Genomic DNA, 27,033 nt, shown 5'->3' on the forward strand with positions numbered 1-27,033 from the left:
AAATTTGAATTTACAGATTAGGGAAATTAGTACTACAAATGTTGTATTATTTAATTAATATCCTTATACCTAGAGAAACCAGTCAAAAGCGCATTTTCTTTGACTGAATTTAGATGTAGGTAACGTCGAGTTTTATACACACGGCTATATAACTGTTTTTATGAGCAATATGTAAATAACAAGATAATCGAGTCTAGGTCCTGTGGTATGTCACACAACCGATATGGCTGTATACGGCCGACAATGGAAAAATTCTCTAACGTGAAAAACATGACGATTCCTTTTTGCATTCTTGATAGTCAATCTTTATGTCTTTTATACTTGTGAACCTTTTTAAGGTAACCATTATGCGTGAAATAGTCGTTTTTATCGTAAAAATTTATACACCTTCTCCTTTGAATTATCTCGTCGCCTGCTTCGACTTATCTGGTTGTTCCTGTTCTTTCTTTTGTTGTTTCTCTCTCATTCGTGCCGCGTCACTGTAAACAGAAACGTGTAAATGTAAATCATGTCAGGAGTATTATATTCAAAAATTATGCAATAAACGATACGCATTTCTTTTGTTTACGCTCTGAACATTTACCGTGCCTTACGTGCTTCCAAGGAAAGACCTTTATTACTGTCTTGTTCGGCTGCTGCCTTCTTTACGGTTTTTTTCAAGTTCTTGGCTCTTGCTAATTCACGTTGATTTCCTCCTGCGACATAATCAAACACATCTTTTAAAAAAAAATATCACATTTAACATTTTTAATTTTTGATTTAATTTTCTAGATATTTTTACTTTCTACTCTTGAAGTCGATTAAAAATTTTCATTTCTATTCGTTCCCTATTCAATTCAAATACAGTGCCTAAAGAGCACCATTTGTGCGCACGCGCATGCGTATACAACGCAAGATGACATTTCATCGGCCGAATTAGTAAAATAGTGGCGCAAACGCGCAACGCGCTCGTACATTACTCCAAAATTTATTGAAAGGCAATTGCAACAACATACGAAATCAATCGATTCACGCGATCGTCGAATTCAATCATTCGCGATTATTTGACATTTGAATTTTTATCTCTATTATCTCTTATGAAAAGCATTGCTACTTATGACAAAATGGCGGCGAGTAAAATAGTGTAGTGAGGTATGGGAGCGGATCTAGCACCATATTTACTCGTATATTCGGAGTCGCGTAGTGTCAAAATCGTATGTCTCCCTATCTCAAGATAGATCGCCTTCGTTATTATGTATTCGCAGTAAACGTCGATTTTCGCAACATGTCGTAAAGTGCGTCGAGGTTAAGAGTGGAGCTCGAAAAGTAGATAAATTATCACGTACGAAAAAGTAAAGCTACTCCGATTAGATTAGTATCATTATTATCTTTATGCTCAATGCTCCGTTTCCTCTTCCACTTTGAAGTCGATAATTCTCAATCATTCCTTTTTTAAATTATCGAGATTTAAATAAACATTGCTGAAAAAATATCTTATTGTTATCATCCAAAAATATTGATCAGTTTTTTTTTCCAAAACATCCTACAGAACAAATGTTTTTGAAGAAATTTCTGGAACGCATCGCTCATTACATGTACTCCCTTTTTTGTTTCGAGTCGTTCGAAATTTGTCGAAATTTGCTCGCGCAAACGACAAATGTCGCGATTCATAGTTTCATCTCTCTCTTTCTTTTTCGATGAGCCTGTTATTAACATTAATAACAATGGCAGCCGCGAAAGTTACAAACTCGTTTCGTTATTTTTCACGTCGAATCGTCACGACACAGAGATGGTCCGACAGCGAGAGTTTGGCTCAACTTACGGGTCATGTTTTTCAGTTCTTGATCTCCGATAAACAAGTACTAGAAAATTCAATCGCCCAAATTGGTGCGAAACGCACGGCCAAACGATGCACGCACGGGTCTCTTGCGGACTAATTTCCAAACCAAAATAAATATAGTTCTGCGTCGTCTCCGTAACCCCCACGACGATCGCAGTGATGCCACGTGTTCCTAGCTAGTGACATTTCACGCACCGGGTAACTGTCATTAGACCTTGAAGTAAGATACATGTCAAAGTTAAATTGCTTCGAGTCAGTATATATACTTGATAAAAATAAAATTTTTAATATTGATTTATGTAAAAATTATATAAAATCTTGCAAAGTAAAAGTTTGTACATGCTGTGACTTTTTTTAATGTTCCAAAAAGAATCTTACAAACACATTTAAAAATTTCCAAATCTTATTTATCTCTTTCGTGTTTATCCTAAAGCTTAATATCTATTCTGGATATACATATCTATTAAAAAAGATAATGCAATTTAATTTGTACAAACTCTTGTCAACATTAAACCAATTTAATTTAAATTTATTGATTGGCACGCCAATATTTATCAAACATCTTATTAACAATATAATTAAATTTAGAATATTTAACATGTGGAAAAACATGTTTATATAATTTACAAAAATAGAAAACGTTTTACGTATCTGTGATATATGAGAGAAAAGATTCCAAAAAATAGTAAACTCTCACGAACTACACGACATGCAACCTTCTCCATTTTTACGTGAACAAACAAGCATTGTTTCTAAATTTTTACTCGCTTGTTGATTTAATTGATTTCGTTTTTCAATGTTATCGTTATCATCATCTTTGTTGGGAGACTGAATAGGGGTATTATTGACAGTGGATGCGCTAGATATGGAATCATTATTTCGTAATTTAGATTTGTCCACTGTAAATTGTATAGGATTTGCAGCTGGCTTTGTTCGTAGATAGTACATGCCAGTCTTTAAGCCCTGTAAATGATAATATAATTTTAACAATTTGTATGATTCCATCACTTTGATTAAAAGGATCTTTGATACAATTTAAAAAGTAAATTATCATTTATTCGAGCAATCTATGGCATTGTAAATTTAAAAATGTTGAAATAAAATTGCAGTAATTACAATATATCACTTACGCTTCTCCAACCAAAGAAATGCATCGATGTAAGTTTCTCAGTCGTCGGATCCCCTATGTGAACATTCAAAGATTGCGATTGATCGATAAAAGCTCCACGATCAGCCGCCATTTCGAGAATTACTTTCTGCGGTATCTCCCATACAGTTTTGTAAAGCACTTTCAGATCATCAGGAATACGGTCTATGTTCTGCAAAACATTTTCTTGAAATTACGCTAACAAAAAATTTAAATGTGAGAAACAACAAGAGATAATTAAAATCGTACTTGAACAGATCCAAAACTTGCAAGTATTTCATTCTGCATGTCTTCGTCCCATAAACCTCTAGCAGTTAAGTCTCGCAATAAATGAGGATTGACGATGACGAATTCTCCCGACAATACACGTCTTACATAGATATTACTCGTGTACGGTTCGATGGATTCGTTATTTCCTAAGATTTGTGCCGTCGACGCCGTTGGCATAGGTGCAATCAAAAGCGAATTTCTTACTCCGTGTTTCGCGATTTTCTCTTTCAATTTATCCCAATCCCATAAATTTGTCGGTTTAACATTCCACATGTCATATTGGAGGATCTAACGAGAAACAATATTATAATATAGTTGCCATGCATAGGACAAACATGATTCGTATAGTTATACATTTATATATATAAGCGTGATTAAAATTTTACAAACTTACTCCTTTGCTGACCGGACTACCTTCATATGTTTCATAAGTGCCTTTTTCGGCAGCTAATTCGCAACTTGCTTCCAAGGCACCATAATAAAGAGTTTCGAAAATTTTGATATTGAGTTCTTTTGCCTCTTTGCTCTCGAATGGATATCGCATTAATAAAAAGGCATCCGCTAAACCTTGTATTCCGATACCTAAAGATATATACACTTTTTAAATTTTTAGCTCATTATAATGTAATCAATTGATAATTTAAAAAATCACCTTACCAATAGGTCTATGTTTTTGATTAGATGTTTTGGTTTCTACAATGGGATAAAAATTGACATCGATAACTTTATCCAAATTACGTGTGACAACTTTTGCAATTGTTTTAAGTTTATCAAAATCGAAAGTTTTGTTATTCGTATTAACAAACATATTGACTGCAATAGATGCCAGATTACATACAGCAACTTCTCCAGGACCAGAGTATTGAATAACTTCAGTGCACAAGTTGCTGCATTTGATTGTACCAATGTGCTGATGATTAGACTTTCGATTGCAATGATCTTTATAAAGCATATAAGGAGTTCCAGTCTCTACTTGCGATCTGAGAATGGCAACCCATACAGCCCTAGCCTCTACTTGTTTTTTATAGCGACCTTCCTTTTCATATCTATAAAAACATTTTGAATAAACTTATTTAACTATAATTTATTGCAGAAAGATATATAAATCATAATTTTAGTAAATTGCAGAAAAAAGACAATTGCTAATGTATGCACCTAATATATAGTTCTTTAAATTCATCACCCCAAACATCAGCCAAGCCAGGAGATTCATGTGGACACATCAAGCTCCAATTTTCATTATTATATACACGTTCCATAAAGAGATCTGGTATCCATAGACCATAAAATAAGTCTCTAGCTCGCATGTTTCCATCTCCTGTAAAAAATGCATACAATATGTAGAATATATAAATCAATATTAATCAATGTGAAAAAAGTAGAAAAAAAGACATAATTACCAATGTTCCTCCTAAGCTCTAAAAAGTCAAAAATATCGGCATGCCAAGGCTCTAAATAAATAGCAAATGCTCCTGGTCTCTTATTTCCACCTTGATCAACATAAATAGCCATGTCATTGTATAATTTTAAGACAGAAACTAAGCCGTTAGTTGTATCTGTATTATCTTCCGTGCTTTTTGCACGAATGCAATGTACATTGAGTCCTATTCCACCAGCATATTTACTAATGAGCGCACATTTCTTTAGTGTGCCAAAAATACCTTTTATGCTATCATTGTCGAGCGTCAAAAGGAAGCAACTGTAAAAACATAATTTCTATTAAAATAATTGTATAACATCTGATATATTATCGAAATAATCAAACACTATTACAATTACCTGGACATTTGCTGGTTATTAGTACAGGCGTTAAATAGCGTTGGTGAAGCATGTGTAAAATATCTTTCAGACAAATAATTGTATGTTTCTATAGCTTTGTCAATGTCTGTCTCATGAATACCGACAGCTACTCTCATCAACATATGTTGAGGTCTTTCTACTATCTTGCCATTGATTTTCAACAAATAGCTTCTCTCAAGTGTCTTAAAACCAATATAATTATAACTAAAGTCTCGATCATAAATTATGGCAGAATCTAGTTTTTCCGCATTGTTTTTAATAATGTTATAATATCGCTCGTTGATTATAGGTGTATGTTGATTTGTGACTGAATCCCTGGCATGATATAAGTCATGCATGACCTCTGAAAAATAAAAAGTGAGCATTATATCATTTTATTATATCAAAATGCAAAAATAAACTTGAAAAAATATATCCAAGATATCATACTACTAAAATTTTTTTTAGTCTCTTTATGTAGGTTAGACACATCAATCCTTGCAGCTAATATAGCATAATCGGGATGATTAGTCGCCATGGTAGCTGCAGTTTCAGCTGCAAGATTATCTAATATGACTGTAGTTACTCCAGAATATAAACCGCGTATTACTTGAATTGCGACAGCAGACTGCAAATAATAAATTTAATTACTATAAACAAATTGACATGGCTAAAAATTCATAAAATTTTATTCTTTCTTTTTTATGCAATGTGATTTTTGCAAAGAGATATAAAATATAAACATATAAGTTTATATATCATTTCTTTTCTTAATTATATACATATATATATTTCATTTTTCTGTTTCATTATATTATAGAATTATACAATAGGTACTATATACTTACTGGATCCACATAATTCATATCCAAATTATAACACTGTTTGGCAATCCTTGAAGTGATTTTATCAAAATGAACATCTTCTTTACGTCCATCTAATTGGAATAATAATTTTTAATTAATGTTTTTTTATTTAAACAATTTTGATAAAAATTTTCATTTATATATATCTATCATATCCAATATTAATGTAATATTAATCTAATAATAATTTAGTTTTTACTAAATTATTAATTTTTTTAGCTTGCAATCTATTTTCTAGCTCACACAGACAAATTATATACATATATAAACTTTCTTTACTAATCAGGTAAATATTTAAAAACAATAGTCTAGCAATAATATATAAACAGAATTAGCCTTATTCTTCTAGAAAGATAATTTTTATGAGAGTAAAAAATGCCTCTAGAATTTATAAATAAAGCTTTCTGATACAGCTTCATCTAGCCAATAATCAAACACGATGATTAATCCGTTATTAAACACTTACTACGTTTGATAACATGCATTTTCCCTCGTCCAATTTCCTTTACTGGCATTTTTGAGGGAGAAGGATTATTATTTCCCAGAGAAAGCATCTTCACTTTCGCGCTCAGCTCCATCCTATAATTCAAGATTGACACAAATCCTTTTTTCTACGATTTCAGTTATCACCGATTACAAGACCAATGCAGACCAACATAAACTGACTCTGCCAAGTTTTTTCGTGCATTAAGAATTTTGAGCGCGAAACGGAAAACGGAAAACATATGTTTGTCATGCGCGTTGCGATACATCGATTCAAATAGCGCGCATGCTTCTTCGAGTTATGTTCGAAAATCTACTCATCTGAGTATCGTTTAATTGACCAATAAGGATAAGAGATCCTTCGTTTCCTAGAATTGTACTGGACAAAATTCTTTTTCAACGAGTAGATTTTTGAACATACTTCATATGACGCGTCTGTTCTGTTCGAAGCCGCTATTAATCCCGCGCATTTAATTTTTATCCTTTTAAAACTCATATAATGAGGTATTTAAAATATCTTGTTTTACAGTCTATATAATATATAAGATTCCTATTTCATGTTCATACAGTTATATCGTAAGCATACTTTAAAGACTAATTGTTTAGAGATAAAAAATTTGTTAAATTTATATAGTTTAATTACATAAACATTTTCATATTTTCACGTAAGTATAATTTAACATTTTTTTCAGATAACAAAAAGACATCAAATTATATCGAAATAATTAATATTTTTGATTATTCGAAAAGTCATTATAATATATTAAGCAAAATAATTAATACTATATAAAAAATGATATTACTTCTTCCTTGTAAAATATCATAGAAAAAAATTAATTCGTTACATATTTATGTATATGTATATATAGTGGCATTTGAACCCTGAATAGATTTTTTAATTTCAAGGAACGACATTAATGTTGAGAAAGCGGCGCAAAAGAAAACTCAAGTATTCTAGATGAAACATTAATATATATAATACTGACATTTATAGTAGTTTAACAAACAGCGTTTTAATCTCGTGGATATATTTACACAAAAAATTGTCTCATCGTATCGTTATTCGTAGAAAGGCCAGATATAATCACGTCGTTAGGGAGATTCGATCGAGAGAAAAATAATTCTTAACGCCAATCGTGCGAATCGAGTGTCCGCGGAGCTATCGTACATTCAATATATCTATATCTCGTAATGCGCATCACGATTCGCTAAATAGACATCTCTTATCTATGTACTTACAATACATATATACACGCACTCTAGGCTCGCTCGTCGGACGCGCGCGTACTCTGTATGTACTTTGATAACGCGTTAGGTACACGTAGAAAGCTTGTAAGAATCGAATCATCGCCGATAAGATGTTAATGTTTCGGGATTAAATTCTTGACGGGAATGGCAGCGAGAAATTTGTAGAGAAATACGCGCGTTTCACATTTTTCTTTCTTCTTTAAAGGCAAGTACTCGCCGGTCCGACAACTTGTTACGTTCATTAATCTTTAGACACTCTGAAATTTACTATTTACAAACCCCTCGTGATAACACGCATACACATACGCATCCTAAAAATACGAACATCGCGAAAACACACGAGATCCGAAAGGAAAACATGCCGTGTTGATGAAAAATTCGAAAATGACGCGTAGACATTAAGCAATTACGGCCTGTCTTCCTTAATTGTATGTAATCGTTACTTAATTAATCGCCTGCCTAACGCAGTCTAAGGACGATTTATACCTTTGGTAAGAGACAACAAGACGCGCGATAACATGACAGCTACAAACAGCTAGCGCTTAACAATTCCGAACTGCGCGTGAAAATAAATTTATAAACAAATCATTATTTTCAATACTGGATAAATTACTAATTTATAAATCGGCTGTACTATGTCATGGGGTTGCCTGGTTTTTTTGTAAAAAGTAAAACAGCTATAAAAACTATATAAGAAACATTGTAAAAAATTATTTCGAGCTCTCTCTCCGACATTATAATAATATGACTAGCGCACATTCTATAGATTGAATAAGAAGTCAAAGCTCATGTAAGAAATTAACATAGATATAGGAGATATAGACTATCGTACGAAACGTAGCAAAACAGATAACAAAAGTTTATAACAAAAGAGATAACGATATTATTTATTCGTGTTTCTCTCTTTTTATCAAAAATAAAAAGGACAAATTTATCCCTATTAGAAAAAACGACGAGCTTCGTTAAATAGCTTCATTTTTTTCGTTCGAACGAATATTTTTGTTTACATTATAAATTGGACAGTCTATGGTTTCCATATCTATGAAAATTAACGACTTGAGAATGCAAATATTAATCGATCGCTTAAGTACAAGCTCGGATGAAGCTCTATGTGGAAATAAATTCTGAAATCTATCTGTACGGTACATCGTATTCTTCATTATCCATATTCTCTGTCTCTTCTAAAAATACAGACGGACAAAATCAACAAACTTTTACAAAATCGCCACGATACGTATAAACATTATACAACGCACTATGTACAAACGCATCTTTCAAACTCCAAACCAGCCATTCTAACGCCATTGAGAAGCTATTCATTCCGTCACACGAAAAATATCATTCCTACATTTATATTGTTAAATTCGCGCTTTCAATCTTATGTATAATATTTCATTTTTATTTATACATATCGCACACACTCGCATATGGCGTTATAAAGAAATTGTACATTTAAATAAATAAGGGAAATGTTTAAATAAAAAAAAGAACGAGTATTTTTCTCGACGCAAACTAGTTAAGGGAGAGAGTATTTCCACATGATCCTTTGTACTCGGTGCTACTCATTTTGTTAACACGAGTGCAGAATCTATCAATTTTATACGTCGCCACGCGTATATTCTCTCCTCCTCTCCCTTTTTTCTTATTACTAAAATGTCCCCCGGCGTATATTATAGTACAGAGAAGATATCGCTTGGTCTCGCTTTGTACTTTAATAAAAAGTAGTAAAGACAGTATACAGTTACATTGGTGTTTCTCTTGATAAGATTCTAAATTATTCGTCCCGAGGCTTCGAACGCCTAATGAGACGAGAGGCGTCACTGGTCCAGATCATCTTTGTTGTATCGTTGAGATCTACATGCAACGGCACACGAGAAGAAAGCTGCGATTCTTGCGTAATAATAAAGAGTTGCCACGTGCAACCGCAGTGTTTTTATCCTTTGAAGGATTAATGGAGATTCTTTTGGTAGAATAATAATTGTTTATACACACTCTCTAGAGCTGATTACTCAAATATAAACGTAAATTGCGACAAATGATACAACGCTTTGCACGTACATTCGATACGTATATTGAAAAAAAATTGCAAACATTCTTATCATAAAATTTTATCTATTTCTCATAAGTAGTCGTTTTTCTGAATCAATTTTGATAGTATTTGCATATATATATATATATATATATATATATATATATATATATATATATATACAGGGTGTCCGGAAAACCGCAGTACTTCGGGAAGTGATTCAGGATCCAAAAAGAAGGAAAAAAGCTATACATAAACATAAGTCCGAAAATATGTCGTTTCCGAATTATAGCCACTTTTATGTTAAAAAATCATAATTTATAGTCCTCTTGGCATTCCTCTTTAAAATTTTTTTAAATTTTAAATTGAAATAATTACGATTTTTTTAATATAAAAGTGACTATAACTCGGAAACGACTGATTTCCGGACCTATGTTTATATAGCTTTTTTTTTCTTTTTGGGTCCTCAATCACTTCCCGAAGTACTGCCGGCGATTTTCTAGACACCTTGTATATATTATATTGCAATTTATAACCCAGAAAATTAATATCAGTCATTAAATTATTATTATACGCGTAATTATTGAGAAAATATCGAACATATACAATGCTCGTTGCTAATTCGATGAATGTTTTCCGAGGAAATCGATTATAAATTATTTTTTGCAATACAACGAAGTGACGATGAATACGATTGTTGAATTATGAAAATGTCAAATGCTACGTATCTTGAATCGCTGAAATAGAGTCTTACAATATATATCTCGCGACGCGAGTTTCCGTACAGCTTCGTTGTATAGAAAAGCGCTGATGTATAACGTAACAATGCAGATTTAAATGCAAATCTCAATAGCAAGATTGTTAAAGATGGCAAACTCGTGCGAATGATAGATGGATTAAGAAAATGCAAAGTTATCATACATATAGAAAGCTGATAGAGAAATAAAACAATATTCTACGAGAGTGTAGCTTTCGTTGACTTCCATTTCCGGTAGGCTCGTTATCGCGATGTGGACGGCATTGTACTAAACTGACTGGACATGTTGCAGCAATAACACGGGACGAAAGTCTGCGAGGTTCTGCGAGCGAAATATTTAGCGGTTAAGGAAAGCGGAAATATTAAGCGCCTTTAGCGATAATTTGAATTTGTTAATACTCGATGGGGAGGAAAAGATAAAATCTCTTATTCTGATTAAATTTCTTAAACTAAATTTAACTATGCGTATATTTATCATTCGATTATTTAAAATTCACATACCTCGTTTGCCGTTGCAATTTTCGATTACTTTGCCTTTTACGCGCAACTTTTTGACATTGTTTGCCGGTATCGCAAAGTAATTGTTAAGGCTGCGAACCATCACCCATATCTTCCGTTTGACTAGCATCTATCGAGTCTTCTCGTCTGCCATCTGCACTATGACTGAAATATATCATTTGTCCAATATATATTCGCAGTCTATAATATGTGACGCAGACGCAAAGAAGATCGGATTGCAAACGCTACGGTAATAAAATGTAAGACTTACTCTATGTGAACGGAAGAATCAATCTCCGATGACATACGATAATGTTCTTGAATAAGTCCGACGGTAGACGGCCTTGGTTTCAACGCAGAGTCCGATTGGCGTTTGCCTTTTCCTATAGCTGTCTCTTTATTCGGTTCTTGCACCTTCATACATATTTCTACCATAGCTTCTAGACAATTTACAAACAATTCAGCACTCTCGGGCGTACAGCTGGACTGTAAATATATTGTCAATTTAAAATACTGAATCTACATAATCAACATTATGATAGAAATCATTATGAAATTGCGACATTAGGAAAATTAATTCTGACTTACGTTCGTATAAGGTCCCGCGAACCTCCAAAGACCGCGGAAACCGCAGCTTTGCAAATAATGCTGCAAATGATGTTGTTGGCTCGTATCTTCACTGGCTATCATGTTTTGTATAATGGTTTGAACCGCATTTAATATCGCTTGATCATGACAGGTGGACAATACGCTGTTGATCTTCGCGTCGAGTAAGTTGTGTCTGTAAAGCGACATTTGATATAAAAATGGATATTTTTTTATTTCTTCTCGGGTATCTCTTTTATCGATACATTAAGCTAATTTTTTTATAGCACTATTAGAGAGAGAAATGAAATAAAACTTACACAACTGGAAAGACTTTTGGGAAAACCATAGTCGCTTCCGCTAGATACTCGTACAAAATCCGCGTCTCATTTTCACTGGTGGAGTACTTTACCAGAGTGGCCAACATGGTCAGAACCAGAGTCTGCGTCGCAAAATCGGTCAACACTTCCGGATCGAGTAAGACGTTATTTTCGTTGCTCAGGCTCACTCTAGTACTACGATCTTTCTGTATATCAGTACAAGTACGAGTACATTAGTCCTCTTATTAAATCTCGACCATGTATGTATAAAGGAAATAAAGTAAATATATCACAGTCGCGGAAAATATATTTTCATCTGTTTCTCAACACAAACGTTTAAGGAGAGGAACCGCGTCTGGATATAATATATAAAATGTATATAGAATATCAACAAAAAAGAGAGAAAGAGAGATACAAGAGAGAGAATCGTGGTCGAAGTAACGATATATACCTGCTGTTCCGCATCGTCCGTCGACTTGTCGTCCTTTGCGTTCGGTACGCTCAAGGATCGCTGCGATTTAAATAAAAGCCGGCCAGTCTTGTTAGTGACACAAGTTGCATCGTGTTTTACACAATCCGGGCAGGCACAGGCGGGCACACACCGAGAGAGTAAACAGAGAGATGCATAGAGGAATAAAACGATGTTATATACAATACTATGCATCTACTAATAGTTGATTAAAGAAAAGTCGGATCAAAAGTATATATGGCAAATGATAAGACGAAACGATCACGGAAATCAATTTTCAATTCAAAAAAAAGCTTGCGAAAGGGTGTCTCTCTTTCTCGTGTGCGAAGAAAAGTTTAGAGATAAAACTCAAGTGGGAATATTTCTACATAGAGTAGTAAATCAAATCAAGTACATACCCAAAAGAGAGATATAGAATATAATCCGAGACAGATGCATAGATACATTTCACTATATGAAATAATGCGCATACACACATACACATACACGCACGCACACGCACACATACACACCACGCACAAAATTTCAAGTAATAAGAATGAACAGAGCGATATTCTTTGGCAAGAGTGAGATAATTTTACTAAATAATCAAGTACAATAAGATAAGCCGAGCAGGGTAATAGAAGCGATACGACTCGTTATGCAAATCACGCATGGAAAGAGATTTTGAATTTCATTTCGTGCTATCTCATAGAGATTCTTTCAATTAGGATCATGCAATGCATCTTTCTAGCAACTTCATGCTTCGTACGATGCTTTAACGATCTCTTTTTTATTTGCTAAGTGAATAATTATGTATATGAGTGAGGATGATGCTACGTCTCGCGATATGTTCTATATATAAAAAAAAAAAAAGAGAAAAAATAAAAGTAAATTTTTTAACCTCTACGATGTTTTAAACAAAAAGTTGACTACGCGTTACTTATAGCTCGAAAAAGGATGAGTTGCTTCGCGAAAGTAATATATGTAGAAGTGAATGTAATTTATACCTGCGCGGACTGTTGTTTCTGTTGTCTCGCTTGAGTGAGTGCCGATTGATCCAGCAAGTCCCAAGTCTTTTGCCTTCTACTTGTAGGATTGGGTGCGCCGGACATATCCTAATAAACACACGAATGGTTTCATGAAAACAGTGTCGTATCATAATGATAGTAAAAAAATACTCAAAAAATATTCTCACCGCATTGCGCGATGGTAAAGTATCGAGAATGTCCGAACTGCCTGATGAATCATGTAGATTTTTATCGAGCGAATGCCGAATATGACACCTGCTACGCACCTCCTCCGATACAGCCACCAACGCTGTAAAATGAAATTTGCATAAAATCTTTCTTCAAATTTGGATTTAATAAGTGTCGATTGTGCTGTGTGCATTTCTACTTGGACGTACCGGTCAAGTAAGGAACGCTTTCAGGCGTCACCTCGAATTTATCCCTTTTCGAAGGCTTTGCCACGATCGCTAGCAACATGGTTAATACTCTGACCGTTCTGGTAACTGTGGTCGGTGTGGGATGTCTATAACCCTTCAGAAGATGACCGACTAACGCGAAATGAAAATTGGATTTAAAAGATAGGCCCACAGTGTGATCCAACTGCTTGAACTGGCATTCCAGAGGTTCCCGTGTCGACATCATCACATGTTCCAATGTCTAAAAAAAGAAACGAATAGAGAAACGACCATTATTTTATTAAAAAAATATTTTGAAATTTATATGAAAATTGAGAGAAAATCGAGAAATGCATAGAGACCTTCTCATCGAAAGTGCCCTGTGAATCGAGCGTGTGCAGATTCTGCTCGAGAAGGGCCAGGCCGGATGCATATAACGACGCTTCGTCCAACTCGAGAACGGATGTGGCGATCCAGAATAAGTACCTATGTATTGGCGATTTCTTGGACAGAAAAACGGCTTGATACTGAATACTTCAAGTTGAACGACTCCTATAGGTTTTTTTTTCTTAACAGAAACTTACAGGTCTCAGAAGAGGTTGCAATCGCGTCAAGCACATAACGATGGCCTCCATGAGATTGATATCATTAAAACTCTCGAGCGCCTTCACCAATATCTTTAGTAGCTGCCACATATCCTGATCCGTTATACTTTTGCTGATACAGCCGAAAACAATGAGCGCCCTTGGCTGCAGAGCTGGATTAAAGCAAAAAGACAAGTTTTTCGCCAACAAGGTCCACGTTTTTAACCAATCGCACTTGGGAATGTCGCGCATACAAGCCTCCATAATTTCCAGAAGAGCGTCGGTTATTACTTCTAGGCTAGTCAAGTAAAGTCTCTCCTTATCCTGTGCCCCGGATACGTTTCGTTCGTTGTTGAGCCATTTTTCGTTCGCGTGCTTGCAGCTCGATTTTGGATGTTTGTAGAAGGCTGTGCCAGCGGCAGATTTTACCTTGCTAATACCAAACAGCAAGTAAAATTTAGGCAATGAAAATTCATCCAAACTCATCCGCAATATCCTGTGCGTATCTTCGGAGAATGACGGCGAACTGCACGTGCACAACGAGTGAATACTATTGATTACGAGACCATGAGTGGAGGCTCGCATGGTCAAGCTGCCGGAACACACGAGCAACGTTACCGTGTGAAAGATATACGGCAAGTGTTTCCCTACATCCAGACAATTATTAAAGGACAGCATCAGAAGATATCTCGCGAGAATCGCTATGTCACTCCACATTATATGTTGTTCCAGTTGAGACGTCGGCGACATGCAAGTCTTGTCTACTATTCGACATACCTTGCTAATTAGCTTCTTGGCTACCAGTTGCACATTACCGGACGCTAGAGCGACTGCAGTGTCCGCCATAATCTCGGCCATCGGCGAACCTAAACCGTATTTCGCGCTACGTTGCAAAAAAATATCGAGGACAACGTCTATCAGTTCTGGCAGCATGCCAATCGTGCTCCAAATCTTAGCTTGTATGCTCGGATACATTTCAATCTCTTGGACGGTCAGAGTGATTAAATCATCGAGAATTTCTGTGACCTGCTTCTGCCGCTTGCCACCTTCGTCATGGGGCTTGTAGAATCGTACAAGATTGCTTAACCACGGCGTCATATATTCGAGACATAAATGCTTTAGCTCGATAGTTGATTCCCTAAAGCCCTGTATACACTCTTTGAGAAATTCAAGCGTGAGATGTGGATCGTGCGTCGCCAAGGTTTCACTCAGATGCTTGATGAATATAGTATTGTTCGAGGGTATGCATATACCGGACGTCTCCAACAATTGACTCTCTATTCTTAAGCCAAACGTCGCCGTAAGTGCGCATAGATGATTGTAGGCTGCAGTCCGAAGATTCGGATCCGGGCTACCAAGATTCAATAAGGCCATATTTAATAAGGTGCCGGGTACATCTTTAGGCCTGATTTTCGAATGAACGGACATGGAATCCGGTTGTGTCAACATCCAGCGATTCCTGATGTGGATTATAGCCTGTACAATGTTATCGCAATCACTGTGGGCAAAGGTCAACAATCCCACCTCGTTGGAGATGGTTAATGTGAATTGATTGTCATCCAACAGGCAAACCTCTTCTATTTCGGAAGCGTAATATACATCGTTTAAGAGAACATATTGCGACAATACTTTGGATCTGTCCGTGTGAGTTATTTGCAAGGTCGTCGATCCGAGCTTCACAGATACTTTCATCTCCTTGTGGGATAATTTCAAAACACCGGTAAATACCTTCAGGTCCTCGTCCAGAGACGATGTTGCTCCGGGTAATTTTTGTTGTTCGATATCGATCGCATCATTCAATTTTCCTTGACTGTCGATAAAGACAATCTTTCGATTACCTTTCAATGGTGCCAGGATGCTATCGTGATACTTTGTATATTCGCGCACCCAGGTATTACAATTGTAAATATATACCGCGTGGAGGTTTTCATAGGCTATTTCTGGCAAAACGTAGAACCACTTCTGCAAAAATTCCGTTCTAAACCGATTATCCGAACATGCATGAGTGAAATCAACGACCACATCGTATGGCGAATGATAGAAGGGCTTTAAAGTCAGGATCACGTGATATATCAACAAATCACCGTTTGTTTCGCCGAGTCTGAAAATCAAAGCATTATTTTAATCACTAACCGACATGTATAATGCGCAAGTAATACAAGTACAGAAAACAAAATAAACGCTATAAATAGACTAATAGAAGTAAGTTTTAGCTTCATCTTTACTTCTTTGCAAAATAAAATGCTTACTTGAATCGACGTGCAATGTAATAAAACACTGGATAACTCTGTTTGCTAGTGCCTGCTTGATAAAAAATATTCATATTCTGGATGCTCTTAAAGTCCTCTCTTTCGCGCATATTATGTTTCATCATGATTTCCTCGAAATTGGTCGACGACATATCTTTACTTGCCCATCGAGACATACGAACGTAAGAAGAAGAAAAGAGCGAGCTGGAATCGAAATATATGATTAATTTGCAATTTAAACAAATCGCATAAAACTGTGATAATGTGTAATCGAAATGAGGAAGTACAATGTAACTCACTGGGAATCCACTGGTTTATGCTCGGGTGGACCAAGGTATGCTAATAATGTTGCCATCTTGTCAAAAGGTCTCCTTCCGACAGCTTTGTGATCTCTGCTGCTACTGAGATAATCCCCGATTTTTTCTTGATGATTCCACAACAATCTGTGAAGAGCTAAGACATTAGCATCCGATACAAATGACATAGGATGGCTAGTCTGATCAACTGTTTCGCAATCCGATGCTATTTGTATGATGAATCGTCGACCGATTTCAAAATGAGCTCTTAAAAAGTCATTGAATGGCAGCATGTGTTGTTCCTTGCTAAACTCTACGTGATTGGCGATATTCTGCAATATCTTCGACATAAGCATGAGACCTCTCTTCACTTGCGGTGGTACCGGTTTATTCACAATACCCATCTCTTGAGGTGAGACAATGGCAGGATTAATAAAACGCAGAAATATAACCGTTCCTACAGCCACAATGTTGCTCTGCGGTGATTGCGGGAATCTTTTGCACAATACTTGATATAAACAATGACACATTGAACGCAGCTGTGGAGGAAACCTGGCGAAATTGGATGCAAAATAAATTTTGAAAACTCAAGAATAACCTTACTTGTAATAATTAGTTGACAAATGATAACTCACGTATCTGCCGACGACACTATAGCATTGAACACCTTTTGTGTCAGTGCAATCAAGTTGCTACCGTTTTGCTCGATATTTTCGCTAGGATCAATTCTCGCGCTATCTACTTCGAAACTAATTGTTGGCTCATTCAGCAAAGGTTTGATGAGAGGTTCGAGAAGGCCTTGCAAATAACTGGCACCATAAATTTTAAAGCAGAACGACATAATTTTACTTCCCAGAGTATTACCGCGAAAAAGAGTCTGTATACAATCGGTCAGCTCAACCTCTCGATAGAGCATGTTCCATAATAAAGGCGATAACAAGTGCTTTGCATCAAATAGTGTCACAAAGACACGTGCCAGTTCATCCATTTGATTTGTTGTCACTACGTTGGCTAAAGCCATGGCAATAGGTAATTCGCCCTTGTCACTGATCATCGTAACAAGTTGAACCAATTGTTCGTATCTATCCGCTAGAACAGTTTCGGCAAGAGTATCAAACTCCGTTCCTTGTTGAAGTATTTTAGTCAACACTTCCATAAACGCAGCACGCGTTTGGAGATCTGCGTTGTAACCTAAATCTAAGTAAGAAAAAAAATTCAGCATTTAGCGTGATAGAACTAATTATTAGAATTGATAATTATGACCGAAGAGTTCTCTGGAAGGCGTAAATTGATAAATGAAAATAAAAGTAAGAATACTTCTCGAGAAAGTCTTCTCTTTAAGAAAATCGCTCCTCCAGAAAACTCCTAAATTAAAAGCATATGAATTGATCTGATATTTTTGCGTACGTATCGAGTGCCTTAAACCACTGTCTATATTCGCACTGAGAAGATTACTCATGGCTTGAATAGTAGTGTTGCGCAAAGTGGCTAACTTGCTAGTCGCTAAAGTAGGCGATTGTCGAGATACGACATCCTTGTCCTCCGATGATGACGGTTCGTTACAGTAATTTATTAAATTCATAAAGAGCATAAAATATTTTGAGAATAGTTCAGACTTTGCTTCCATCAAATCAACACGATCGGAGTCTTCAGGCTGAAGAGGTAGTCCGCGCAACAACGCTCCTACTGCTTCCATACAAGCTTGATCCAAATCCCTGCATAATATTATAATTTTATTCCATCGTAATTATAGATGGAAACTTAGAAAAATTGGACGATAATTAAATGTATAAAATGTCAGAAAATGTTTTACCTGGTGTAAGCTGTGATATCGTTGGCAATTGTCGAAGAAAAGGGAGGCGCGCACATTACCCATTCGGTCAAATATTCGACGAGTTTGTTGCGAAATTTCAACTCTTGCCTAAATGCCAGATCATCCCGTCTTTTCATCATAGCTTCGACCAGCTGACACAATTTGGTTTTGATACAAATCGAATGCACCATCATGTCCAAATGTCTGACATATCTAACAATCGCCAACATCATGCCTTCGATACTGGTCATCCCAAGATATTCTGACGGTTGGTCTGCCTTTGAGTCCAGGATGTTTTTCATTATAAAAATTGTGTGTTCGATAAATTGTGTATTCAAATCTGATACCACCACTTGTCCACGTAGATCAAAGAACTTTTCGACAATATTTTTAATCTGATCGAATAATATTGGATACAAGGCAGGACTCATCTCGTGTGCAACTAATTCCTTTACGTGCTTTTGTATTTGAGTGCCAAGTTTCTCATTATTGCAAATCAATAATCGTAGCAAGTTGAACACAAACTGCGTAACTGTGCAATACTGCGATTCTTGACTAAGATTTGTTAAACCGGAGCTGGGCTCTTGTTGTTTTGTCGAGCTCTTTTTAGACTCGGGATTGAAGGGAAGCACATTGTAAGGCGGTCTATTTGGTGAACGACATTGCAAGCATACTCCGCCCAAAGCGCAAAGAAATCCTGTCATATTGGCCCATTCGTTAATTTGCTCTTCCACTTCGTGCTCCGAATTTTGATGCGCTGCCCTTCGTTTCACGGTGCTGCGACAAAATGATTCGACTTGTACGTCTTCAGTCTTAGTCTTGGGATAATTGGACAGTTGCCGCGAAGTCGCTTCCCAATTTCTGAATGTCTCTTCCCAAGCCTAAATATAAATATAATATTTTCTATTAATTTCTGAAAAGATTATAAGATTAACTTATGTTATTATGTTCGATTTACATACGATTAATATTGAAAATTTAACTTTTTTTATAATTTATTATACTATACTTTATGCAATATGAAATTTTATAAAGTAATAAGAAATAAATATACTTACAGGTTGTATGCCATTTACACAATGTTCTATCTTTCTCAATAAAGATAATATTCTCTTTTGTAACGTGGCGCGTCCTAAAATATACAATCGACAGCTCATTAATAGTAGAATAAATTATCGGATCAAAATACAATAATAATTAAATATGAATATTAAATATAAAAATTATATATATATATATATATATATATATATATATATATATATATATATGAAGATGAGAACTCACCATGATTATGTTCCTGATAACATAGCCTACTCTCCCCGTGGGCTATTACGATAACAAGATCTTTAATACTCTACTACAGACGAATAAGAGTTTTATTAATTAAAATGGAGAAAAATGAATTGAAATGTTCATTTGACATCTTTTTCTATCTGTTTCGAACGTGAAATCTCGTAAAAAAATCAAACTCACCAGAGATTAATACGGTCGAAGCTTGCGCCAATTCTACATACAAATGATAATTTGGAAGTAGACAAGTCACTGCTACCTCATCGCTGCCACAAAGAATTTCAGCTTCCTCACATAGTAATGCGAAACAAGACATTGATACTAAAACAGCTTCCATGTCTATACTCCATAAATATGTTAAGCAAACGACCTGTGCATAACGCATAAGTTTCGCGGATTAATTTTTAATTTCAAATGTAATTTTACAATAGATAAAAGTATATACTTCGAGTTTAATATGCGCTTGTTTGCTAATCGCGATCTGGCTGCCCACGTTTGCATAATCCTTATATTGAGAAAGAAAGGCATTTCTGCAGCTCAATATCTCGCGAAGCCACTTGAGTATAGTCGTATAATTAAATATTTGATGCTGTATCAATTTCTGCGAGATTGAGAAGACGACCTGCGAACTGACATCCCAGAAAGTATCCAACGGCGCTTCGGGATTCCACGCTTTGACCTTGTCCGGGTGATGTAATACTAGCAGAGCTTCCATCGCTTCGTGGGCAATGTCTGGCATCGTGGGCTGATGAACTAACGAGACGAGCCCATGAATCAATTCTAAAGTAGATCTTTGTATTTCGTGACCAGCTGTGCCATAACTCTGTAAAAAGCTAAATTAATTTAGGCTTTGCACATTTTATATATGTTATATAATTTATGTGTACAGGTGTATCTATATATTGTATAGTTTAAATTATATTTATAATTAGCAAGTTTATACTCTTTATGTGATTAACATTCATCATCGTATTTTATTCATTGATTATCTTATATTTATCTGTAAACATACATACATGCAGCATTAACATGGGATCCACATGAATGAGTCGCACCATCACCAACAATAGATTCTTGGAGTTGGCCTCTTCTTTCGATTTAAGAGCAAAATTATGAATCATGCGTAGCGGTGTATTACATAGGCAGTTTTGCGACACTTTGTTTAGAGTGTCGGTAAACATGTTTCTGAGATCCGTGCCGTAAGAATACACGAGACTGATCTCTGGCCACCATGGCAATCTCGGCTGCGTGAAGATTCTGAAATATTGGCATTAAGGAACCAATCAGATTTATTAACGACGCGATGTTGCGAGAAAAAAATATTTTCTTGCACTTGCTTGTATAACGAGCTGACCAGGACGAACTGGTACGTCGATGGATAGTTGACATTCAGGCAAAACTTAAACATCTCATTATTGCGCGGATTTATTCGGAAGCAGCTAACAAAAGAATCGATCATTAGCTCGACATCCTGCGTGTTGTAATTCTGTCCACGAGAGAATGGTTTCGAGGGATGGAAAAGAAGCGTCATTAAATCGTCCATCAGTTGCTGTACCAAAATCAGGATGACGTTATTTTTCGATTCCGCGTTGTTGACATACGTGGCCGCTTTGGTGAGCTTGACGCATGTGACCGCCGCGGCCTCGGACAACTGTCGGCTAGAGGAGCTGCCGTGCATTCTCAAGCTGCGCTTCACGCTGTCGATAAACTGTTTCTTCTTCAAGTATCGCGGCGAACCGGGCGGCCCGGAATCGGCATTTACGATTTCCTCCAGGACTTTGGGGGAGAGAACTAGCAGCATCATCTGTAACGGCCATACTGCCGCGGCGCGGCTCTTTTTGTCGACAAACGTGTCGAGAATGTCAAACAACTCCTCGCATGCCTTACTAAGATCCTCATTAGGCTGTTTCTGCAGATCGGCAAATTCTTGCGGATAAGTATCCATCCAATTCCAGATCGCCTTCTCAAGGGAATTCATGAGCACGAGGTGCGCCGCCTTTTTGAGTTGCCGGACTTTCTGTATCGTTTCTGCAGCAACAGAACGAAAATCGTTATGATATTACGAAACGAATATAATACGTAAAAAATTTGACTTTACACGATCGCATCATGTTACAATACTCGCTGCCTACCATTTAAAAGTCTAGTCAGTCTATGAACGTCGACATTGATATATTGCATCAACTCGATGTCGCTACACTCTGGATTCTCGTCCCCACTATTGGACAGTTCCTGAAGCCTGGCCGATATCCGATTGAAGACTGCATTGAAGAAATTCAAACTTAGAGCAAATAGCACTTTGCTCGCCAGATCCTTAATCATTTTCGTCTGTGGACTGTCTGATGGTATTCCTGTATATAAGAAATTACAATTAATTATATTTATTGAAATCTGAATTCTTCTTCTCCCGCTCTAGAAATTTCGAGGAGCTTTCGAAAAAGCCAACGAATCGGGAAGAGTATTATTAGCCGTTGAATACGCTCGTTTATTTCGCTCACCTATAAACTGGCATATTTCTCGGAGAAGTAGTTTTATGTTCATAGCCTCCTCGAATTTTGTCGTGTCCTTTGGTGTGTTCGCTAGGCATTTTTCCAACGTGTCCAAGACGATGATGATGGACTCTTGTCGATCCTGATCCATGGTGTGAAACGGCCGCTGACCGCTCGTGTTCGGTGTCAGCTCGTTGATGCGTTGCAGCATTTTTGTAAGGCCGGATATAACGAGGGAGAAACGAAAGCGAGAGATCTCTATCAAGCATTTCTTATTCCTCTTCTCGTTCACTCGTGAGTGAGGACTTTCGGGACCGGAACGACACGGCAGCTACAAATGTGAAGAGAAAAAATTACTTTTTGGGAAATAAATCAACAAAGAGTGAGTAATATCTGGTGAATCTCCATTCATTTCTCTCGCAGGAACAGTAATTATTGTGCTGCACGGGGTAGAAAGAAAAAAAAAAAGAAACGTGCATAAAAGAGGCATTAAGGGTGAAATGTGGGCGCACTCGAAATAATGGTGGCGACAAATTGCCCCGACATAGGAAATGCCAATTTATGCGCTCGTGCGACGCAATCGATTCCGGTTTTATTCCTTTTTGTTGGACGTATCGCGCGGTACGCGATTAAGCTCAAGTGCGTAAAGCGACTTTCATTCATGGGCGATACTCATGAACGAGGGAGGCGTCGCGAGAGCGGGCGGGGGAGAGAAATCGACGAGAGAACGAAGCAACCTCATGCGCGTCTTTCGCGAGGATACATCAATTGGCTCTATTTGATAGACATCGCGATGCAAACAAATTAAAGATTCCAATTGAAACACAAATATCTTATTTCAACCGTGAAATCTCCATCGTTCGACCGATAATTAATAACGTGGAACAATAAAATTCACGCGGAAATTTACGGAAGCAAGTTTGAGGATCGCGTAGAATCGGGCTCGCGTATCGATATTTATATATCTCGTACCCTCCTTAGATACGTTACTGTATATACACCTTGATTGAGCCGCTCTCACAGCAAGGTTGACTGGAGGAGGGGGCAGGAGGGGGGGGGCGAAGGTCAAACCGCATGAGGGAAGCTGGGGAAGGAGGGGCCATCTTTGCGAGAATGTATCTTTTCATGAATGAACGAATCGAGGAGGGAAGGAACGACATCGCATTCTCAGGGATTGGGGTGATCGCTCTCTTTGTTGATACGCACTGACCCCAATTTATAATGCGAGATATCCGATTTTTTTCTACAAAGAGGGTTGTGTAACTAATCGAATAGGGGACAGCCCGATCCTTTTACGCGAATCGCGTTGCGGAACATTAATTTAGATCACGGTGCAATCGATGATAAATCGATAATATTGAAACAATGTAACGTAATAATAAAGGTGGAAAGAATTCTCCATCGCAGCAATCAAATTCGATTTTAAAAGATAAGCTAAGATAATATTTATCAACAAGATCTCAATTAGATAATGCGCCTTCATCAGATGTAAAAATTATTCTTATTTTCGAAAGCACAAAAGATGGCTATTCTGTCAACGTTCCAAGTAATTTTCAGAAAAATATTTAAAATTTAGTTAAATTAATTCCTGTAGATTACATTTTTTGCTCTGTTTCCAGTCACATATGGGTCACAATGTCCTATCGCAATTTTAGCGATCTCAAAGTATTTGAAAAAAATTTACAAAAATTTGTATATATTCCTTGACATTTATGGAAAAATGATCATTATAACAAAAATTAAAAAATAAATTTTCATCGATTAAACCTTTAACATCTATCAATTACAATATCGATAAAGTCAAAATGGCCCATATGTAACTTTTAAATATTAAAATATTTGATCATTTTTTAAATAAAATTCAATCTCTTTATCACGTATTCAAAAATTCGCAATGCAATCTATCTCTTGTGAACGGCGTAAGTGCAAAGAAAAGAATGAGGATAAATAAACATCTTAGGAATTCTATGCTTGAATTTGAGCGAGCGATACCTCAATGTTACGTACAATTTTTGCGGATGTTGTTCGCGTTTGTAACAATGGTTTTGGAAATGGTTTTATAAATTAATTTCATGGCCCGCGTGAAATTAACAAAAACTTGTCAAACTTAAGATAGTCGGGCGATGGGATAACCGTCTTGATTCTCGAGTTGTACACGTTTCTCGAGCTTGGACAGCCCGTTCCGAGAGAGTCCTATCCGAGAGACTCCGGTCCTATATTATTCTCTTTCGCGTTTAAATTAGCGAATTGACGCTAACCAATTGTCACGGTACAACCGGCTGTCAATCGCGTTCGCACGAGCATCGTCCTCTCGCAGTCGTTGATCCATAAGCTGGTCCACCTGTCCGCCCGCGCGAAATCCACCCTGCGCACCGAGTGGCGAGAGAACTCGAAATTCGATACTCGGAGAACGGAGAAAAAGAGAGAGAAAGAGAGAGAAAGAGCGACTCGCGAGTTTCTCGGCGAGGAACGAAGCCGATCCCGAAACGGAATCCGAGAAAGGCGGAAACCGATAGTCGAAGCGAATATCCCCGTGCATCGTGGATGTGACATTAGGGGGAGGAGGTGGCCACACCGGAAGAGGGTAGCGATACAGAGACCGAGAGAGGAGGAGGAGGAAGAGAAGGAGGAGAAAGAGAAAGAAAGAGAGAAAGAGAGGGAGGGCGAGCTCGACGGAACCAGGAAATGAACGAGGAGAGAAACGACGCTCCTCGTCGTCACCATTCGCGCACCTGATCCTCGAAACGCGCGAGCAATAAATTCGCCCATTCTCCGGGCTTTTGCGTCCCCATCTCCGTCCGAGGTTCACTGACAGGCCGTTACCACGTACCGCGAATCGCCAGGCTCGCTACGAGCCGCGACCTTACGTCATCATTTATGAACGTCGACTGACCGACCACTACACTAGCGCGGGCGCGGATCCGCGAATCGCCCCCGACCTCGATGGGAGAGGCACTCGCGATGGTGGGACCGCGAAGATGGTCGCGTGCATCCGAAAATGCCCGATCGTTCCATTGATGCACCAATCGCGCGCTACGTGCTCAAGCATGCTCGAGGATGCTCAGGAGCGGCCCGCGACAAATTAAATACGTGTCCTTAGATATTGAAACAATCCTCTTTTTTTCTCTTTCCAAAATCAAAATTGACGGAGAGACTTGTACTCGTGATACGTGACACTAAAAAACGAGTCACTATTACAACTGTCGTTCATTTCTTTTGTTCGCTCTTGCAACTTTTCCTCGTAATTATTCGCGCTTAATTAATGTTAAACAATATCTTATTCCTTTTACATTTTATACCTACAACTTTGAATTATATTTTTCTTAAATAAGAATAATTTTTCTGTCTTGTTGAAGATTATTATATGCTTTCCCGGTTATGTATCATTTATTTGATTCACTAAGAGTTTGCAGAGGGTAATGGTTCAGCTTTGCACGCTCCTGGTTCGGTCAACACTGGTGCACGCTCACCCCACCTCGCAACCACGTCATTCATAACTGTGCAACATGGCCTTGTACCCGGGACAATCGCTCGTACGAAAATTCGATCGGGTTATCGCAAAATTGCTGCGTTTAACGTATTCGATTCTATTTGGCGGTTTATTGAGAAGTCTTAAATTTTTTCATAATCTTTATCGAATCTCTTACGTATAATAATTATTTCACAATTAACGTGTCATGTAATTATATATATGCATCTACATAATTATCATATCTTATAAAAACATTTATTAGAATAGACAAAACTTATTATAAAATTAAATCTGAAAAACAAATATATATTTGCGCGTTATATTTCAACATATATAGAATCATATACAAGATAGTCAGTGTAAATTTTTAAGAATTTATTTGTTCAATTTTCTTATTTTTTACATTTTTAGGGAAATCTCTAGTTATATTCACTATTTTTTTTTAAATGTTTTTTTAAGGATATTTTTCTATAATAAAAATTATTGTCAATGAGACAATCAACTAGAAAATACATAAAGTTTTACAAGTTTCATTGTTAAAATTCTGAATATCAATCTTGATTCTCTTGAATTTTGATTTCGAAATTAAAGGAATATTTGTATTTTAAATATTATTACATTACAATTACCTGATGTTTTTTTTGAACATATAGTTTTAAACTCAAGTTGATAATGTTACTAAATTTTGTTTTTAAAACAAAAATTGAAAAATCGAACATTTGTTTTCATTTTTAATTTGATTTTGTAATATTTTACATTTATATATTTTCACATTATTTGCTTACAAATACCTTGCTCTTTTTTCAATTAATGAAGAAACATTAACAAGTTTTAATTTAAACAACTCACTAATATTTTACATTCGTATAAAACGCAGTCTTACGTGATATGTGAGATTTTTATACATTAGCAAAAGATGTATTTTTAAATTTAATAGTATATCCATACATCATATATCTTTCTCTATACATATACATTTTTCCATTTCACTTTTATAAATTTGCTCAATTTTATAGAAAAATTAATGTAATTTAATATTGATGATAAATATACTCTGAATGTGACAACAATAAATTATAAAAACATTTGCACTTTCATTTTTAGCAGATATCAATTCTATTCATATATATATATGCACTTAAAAGCTACGAAAGATATTGCAAAGCACATTTTTTATATAATG

The 27,033-nt window shown here is 36.4% G+C and overlaps 2 protein-coding genes across 2 annotated transcripts; both read right to left on the reverse strand.

The window, feature by feature from the left end:
* Positions 1–2,140: 2,140 nt before the first annotated feature.
* On the reverse strand, positions 2,141–6,579 carry LOC105251228 (ribonucleoside-diphosphate reductase large subunit). The gene is made up of 11 exons (XM_011257852.3): positions 6,348–6,579; positions 5,864–5,952; positions 5,466–5,643; positions 5,016–5,379; positions 4,637–4,935; positions 4,392–4,554; positions 3,894–4,282; positions 3,631–3,818; positions 3,216–3,524; positions 2,950–3,138; positions 2,141–2,782 (listed from the first exon to the last, which is right to left on the reverse strand). The coding sequence occupies exons 1-11, from the start codon at positions 6,457–6,459 to the stop codon at positions 2,513–2,515; spliced, it is 2,550 nt and encodes an 849-aa protein (XP_011256154.2). The 5' UTR covers positions 6,460–6,579; the 3' UTR covers positions 2,141–2,512.
* Positions 6,580–9,831: 3,252 nt separating this feature from the next.
* LOC105251229 (neurofibromin) lies at positions 9,832–25,258 on the reverse strand. The gene is given in 25 exon segments (XM_020027513.2): positions 9,832–10,720; positions 10,900–11,061; positions 11,168–11,382; positions 11,485–11,677; positions 11,802–12,007; positions 12,253–12,339; positions 13,260–13,367; positions 13,448–13,569; positions 13,658–13,916; positions 14,017–14,157; positions 14,239–16,339; positions 16,488–16,691; positions 16,787–17,335; positions 17,419–17,980; positions 18,191–18,498; positions 18,597–19,477; positions 19,655–19,728; positions 19,884–19,925; positions 20,073–20,259; positions 20,335–20,712; positions 20,906–21,151; positions 21,154–21,917; positions 22,022–22,240; positions 22,388–22,709; positions 25,111–25,258. Coding segments are annotated over 24 exon segments (8,307 nt in total). The 5' UTR covers positions 25,171–25,258; the 3' UTR covers positions 9,832–10,720; positions 10,900–10,982.
* Between the last annotated feature and the right edge of the window lie 1,775 nt (positions 25,259–27,033).

Source organism: Camponotus floridanus, unplaced genomic scaffold (genome assembly GCF_003227725.1).
Source record: "Camponotus floridanus strain SB8 unplaced genomic scaffold, Cflo_v7.5 scaffold16, whole genome shotgun sequence".
NCBI classification, from domain to species: Eukaryota; Metazoa; Arthropoda; class Insecta; order Hymenoptera; family Formicidae; genus Camponotus; species Camponotus floridanus.

Coding starts and splice junctions, on each gene's coding strand:
- LOC105251228 (XM_011257852.3), bottom strand. CDS start 6,459: ATGGAGCTGAGCGCGAAAGTGAAGATGCTTTCTCTGGGAAATAATAAT. Junction 5,380..5,465: donor GACTAAAAAAAATTTTAGTA/GTATGATATCTT, acceptor TTTATTTTTCAG/AGGTCATGCATGACTTATAT. Junction 3,819..3,893: donor TCAAAAACATAGACCTATTG/GTAAGGTGATTT, acceptor ATATATCTTTAG/GTATCGGAATACAAGGTTTA.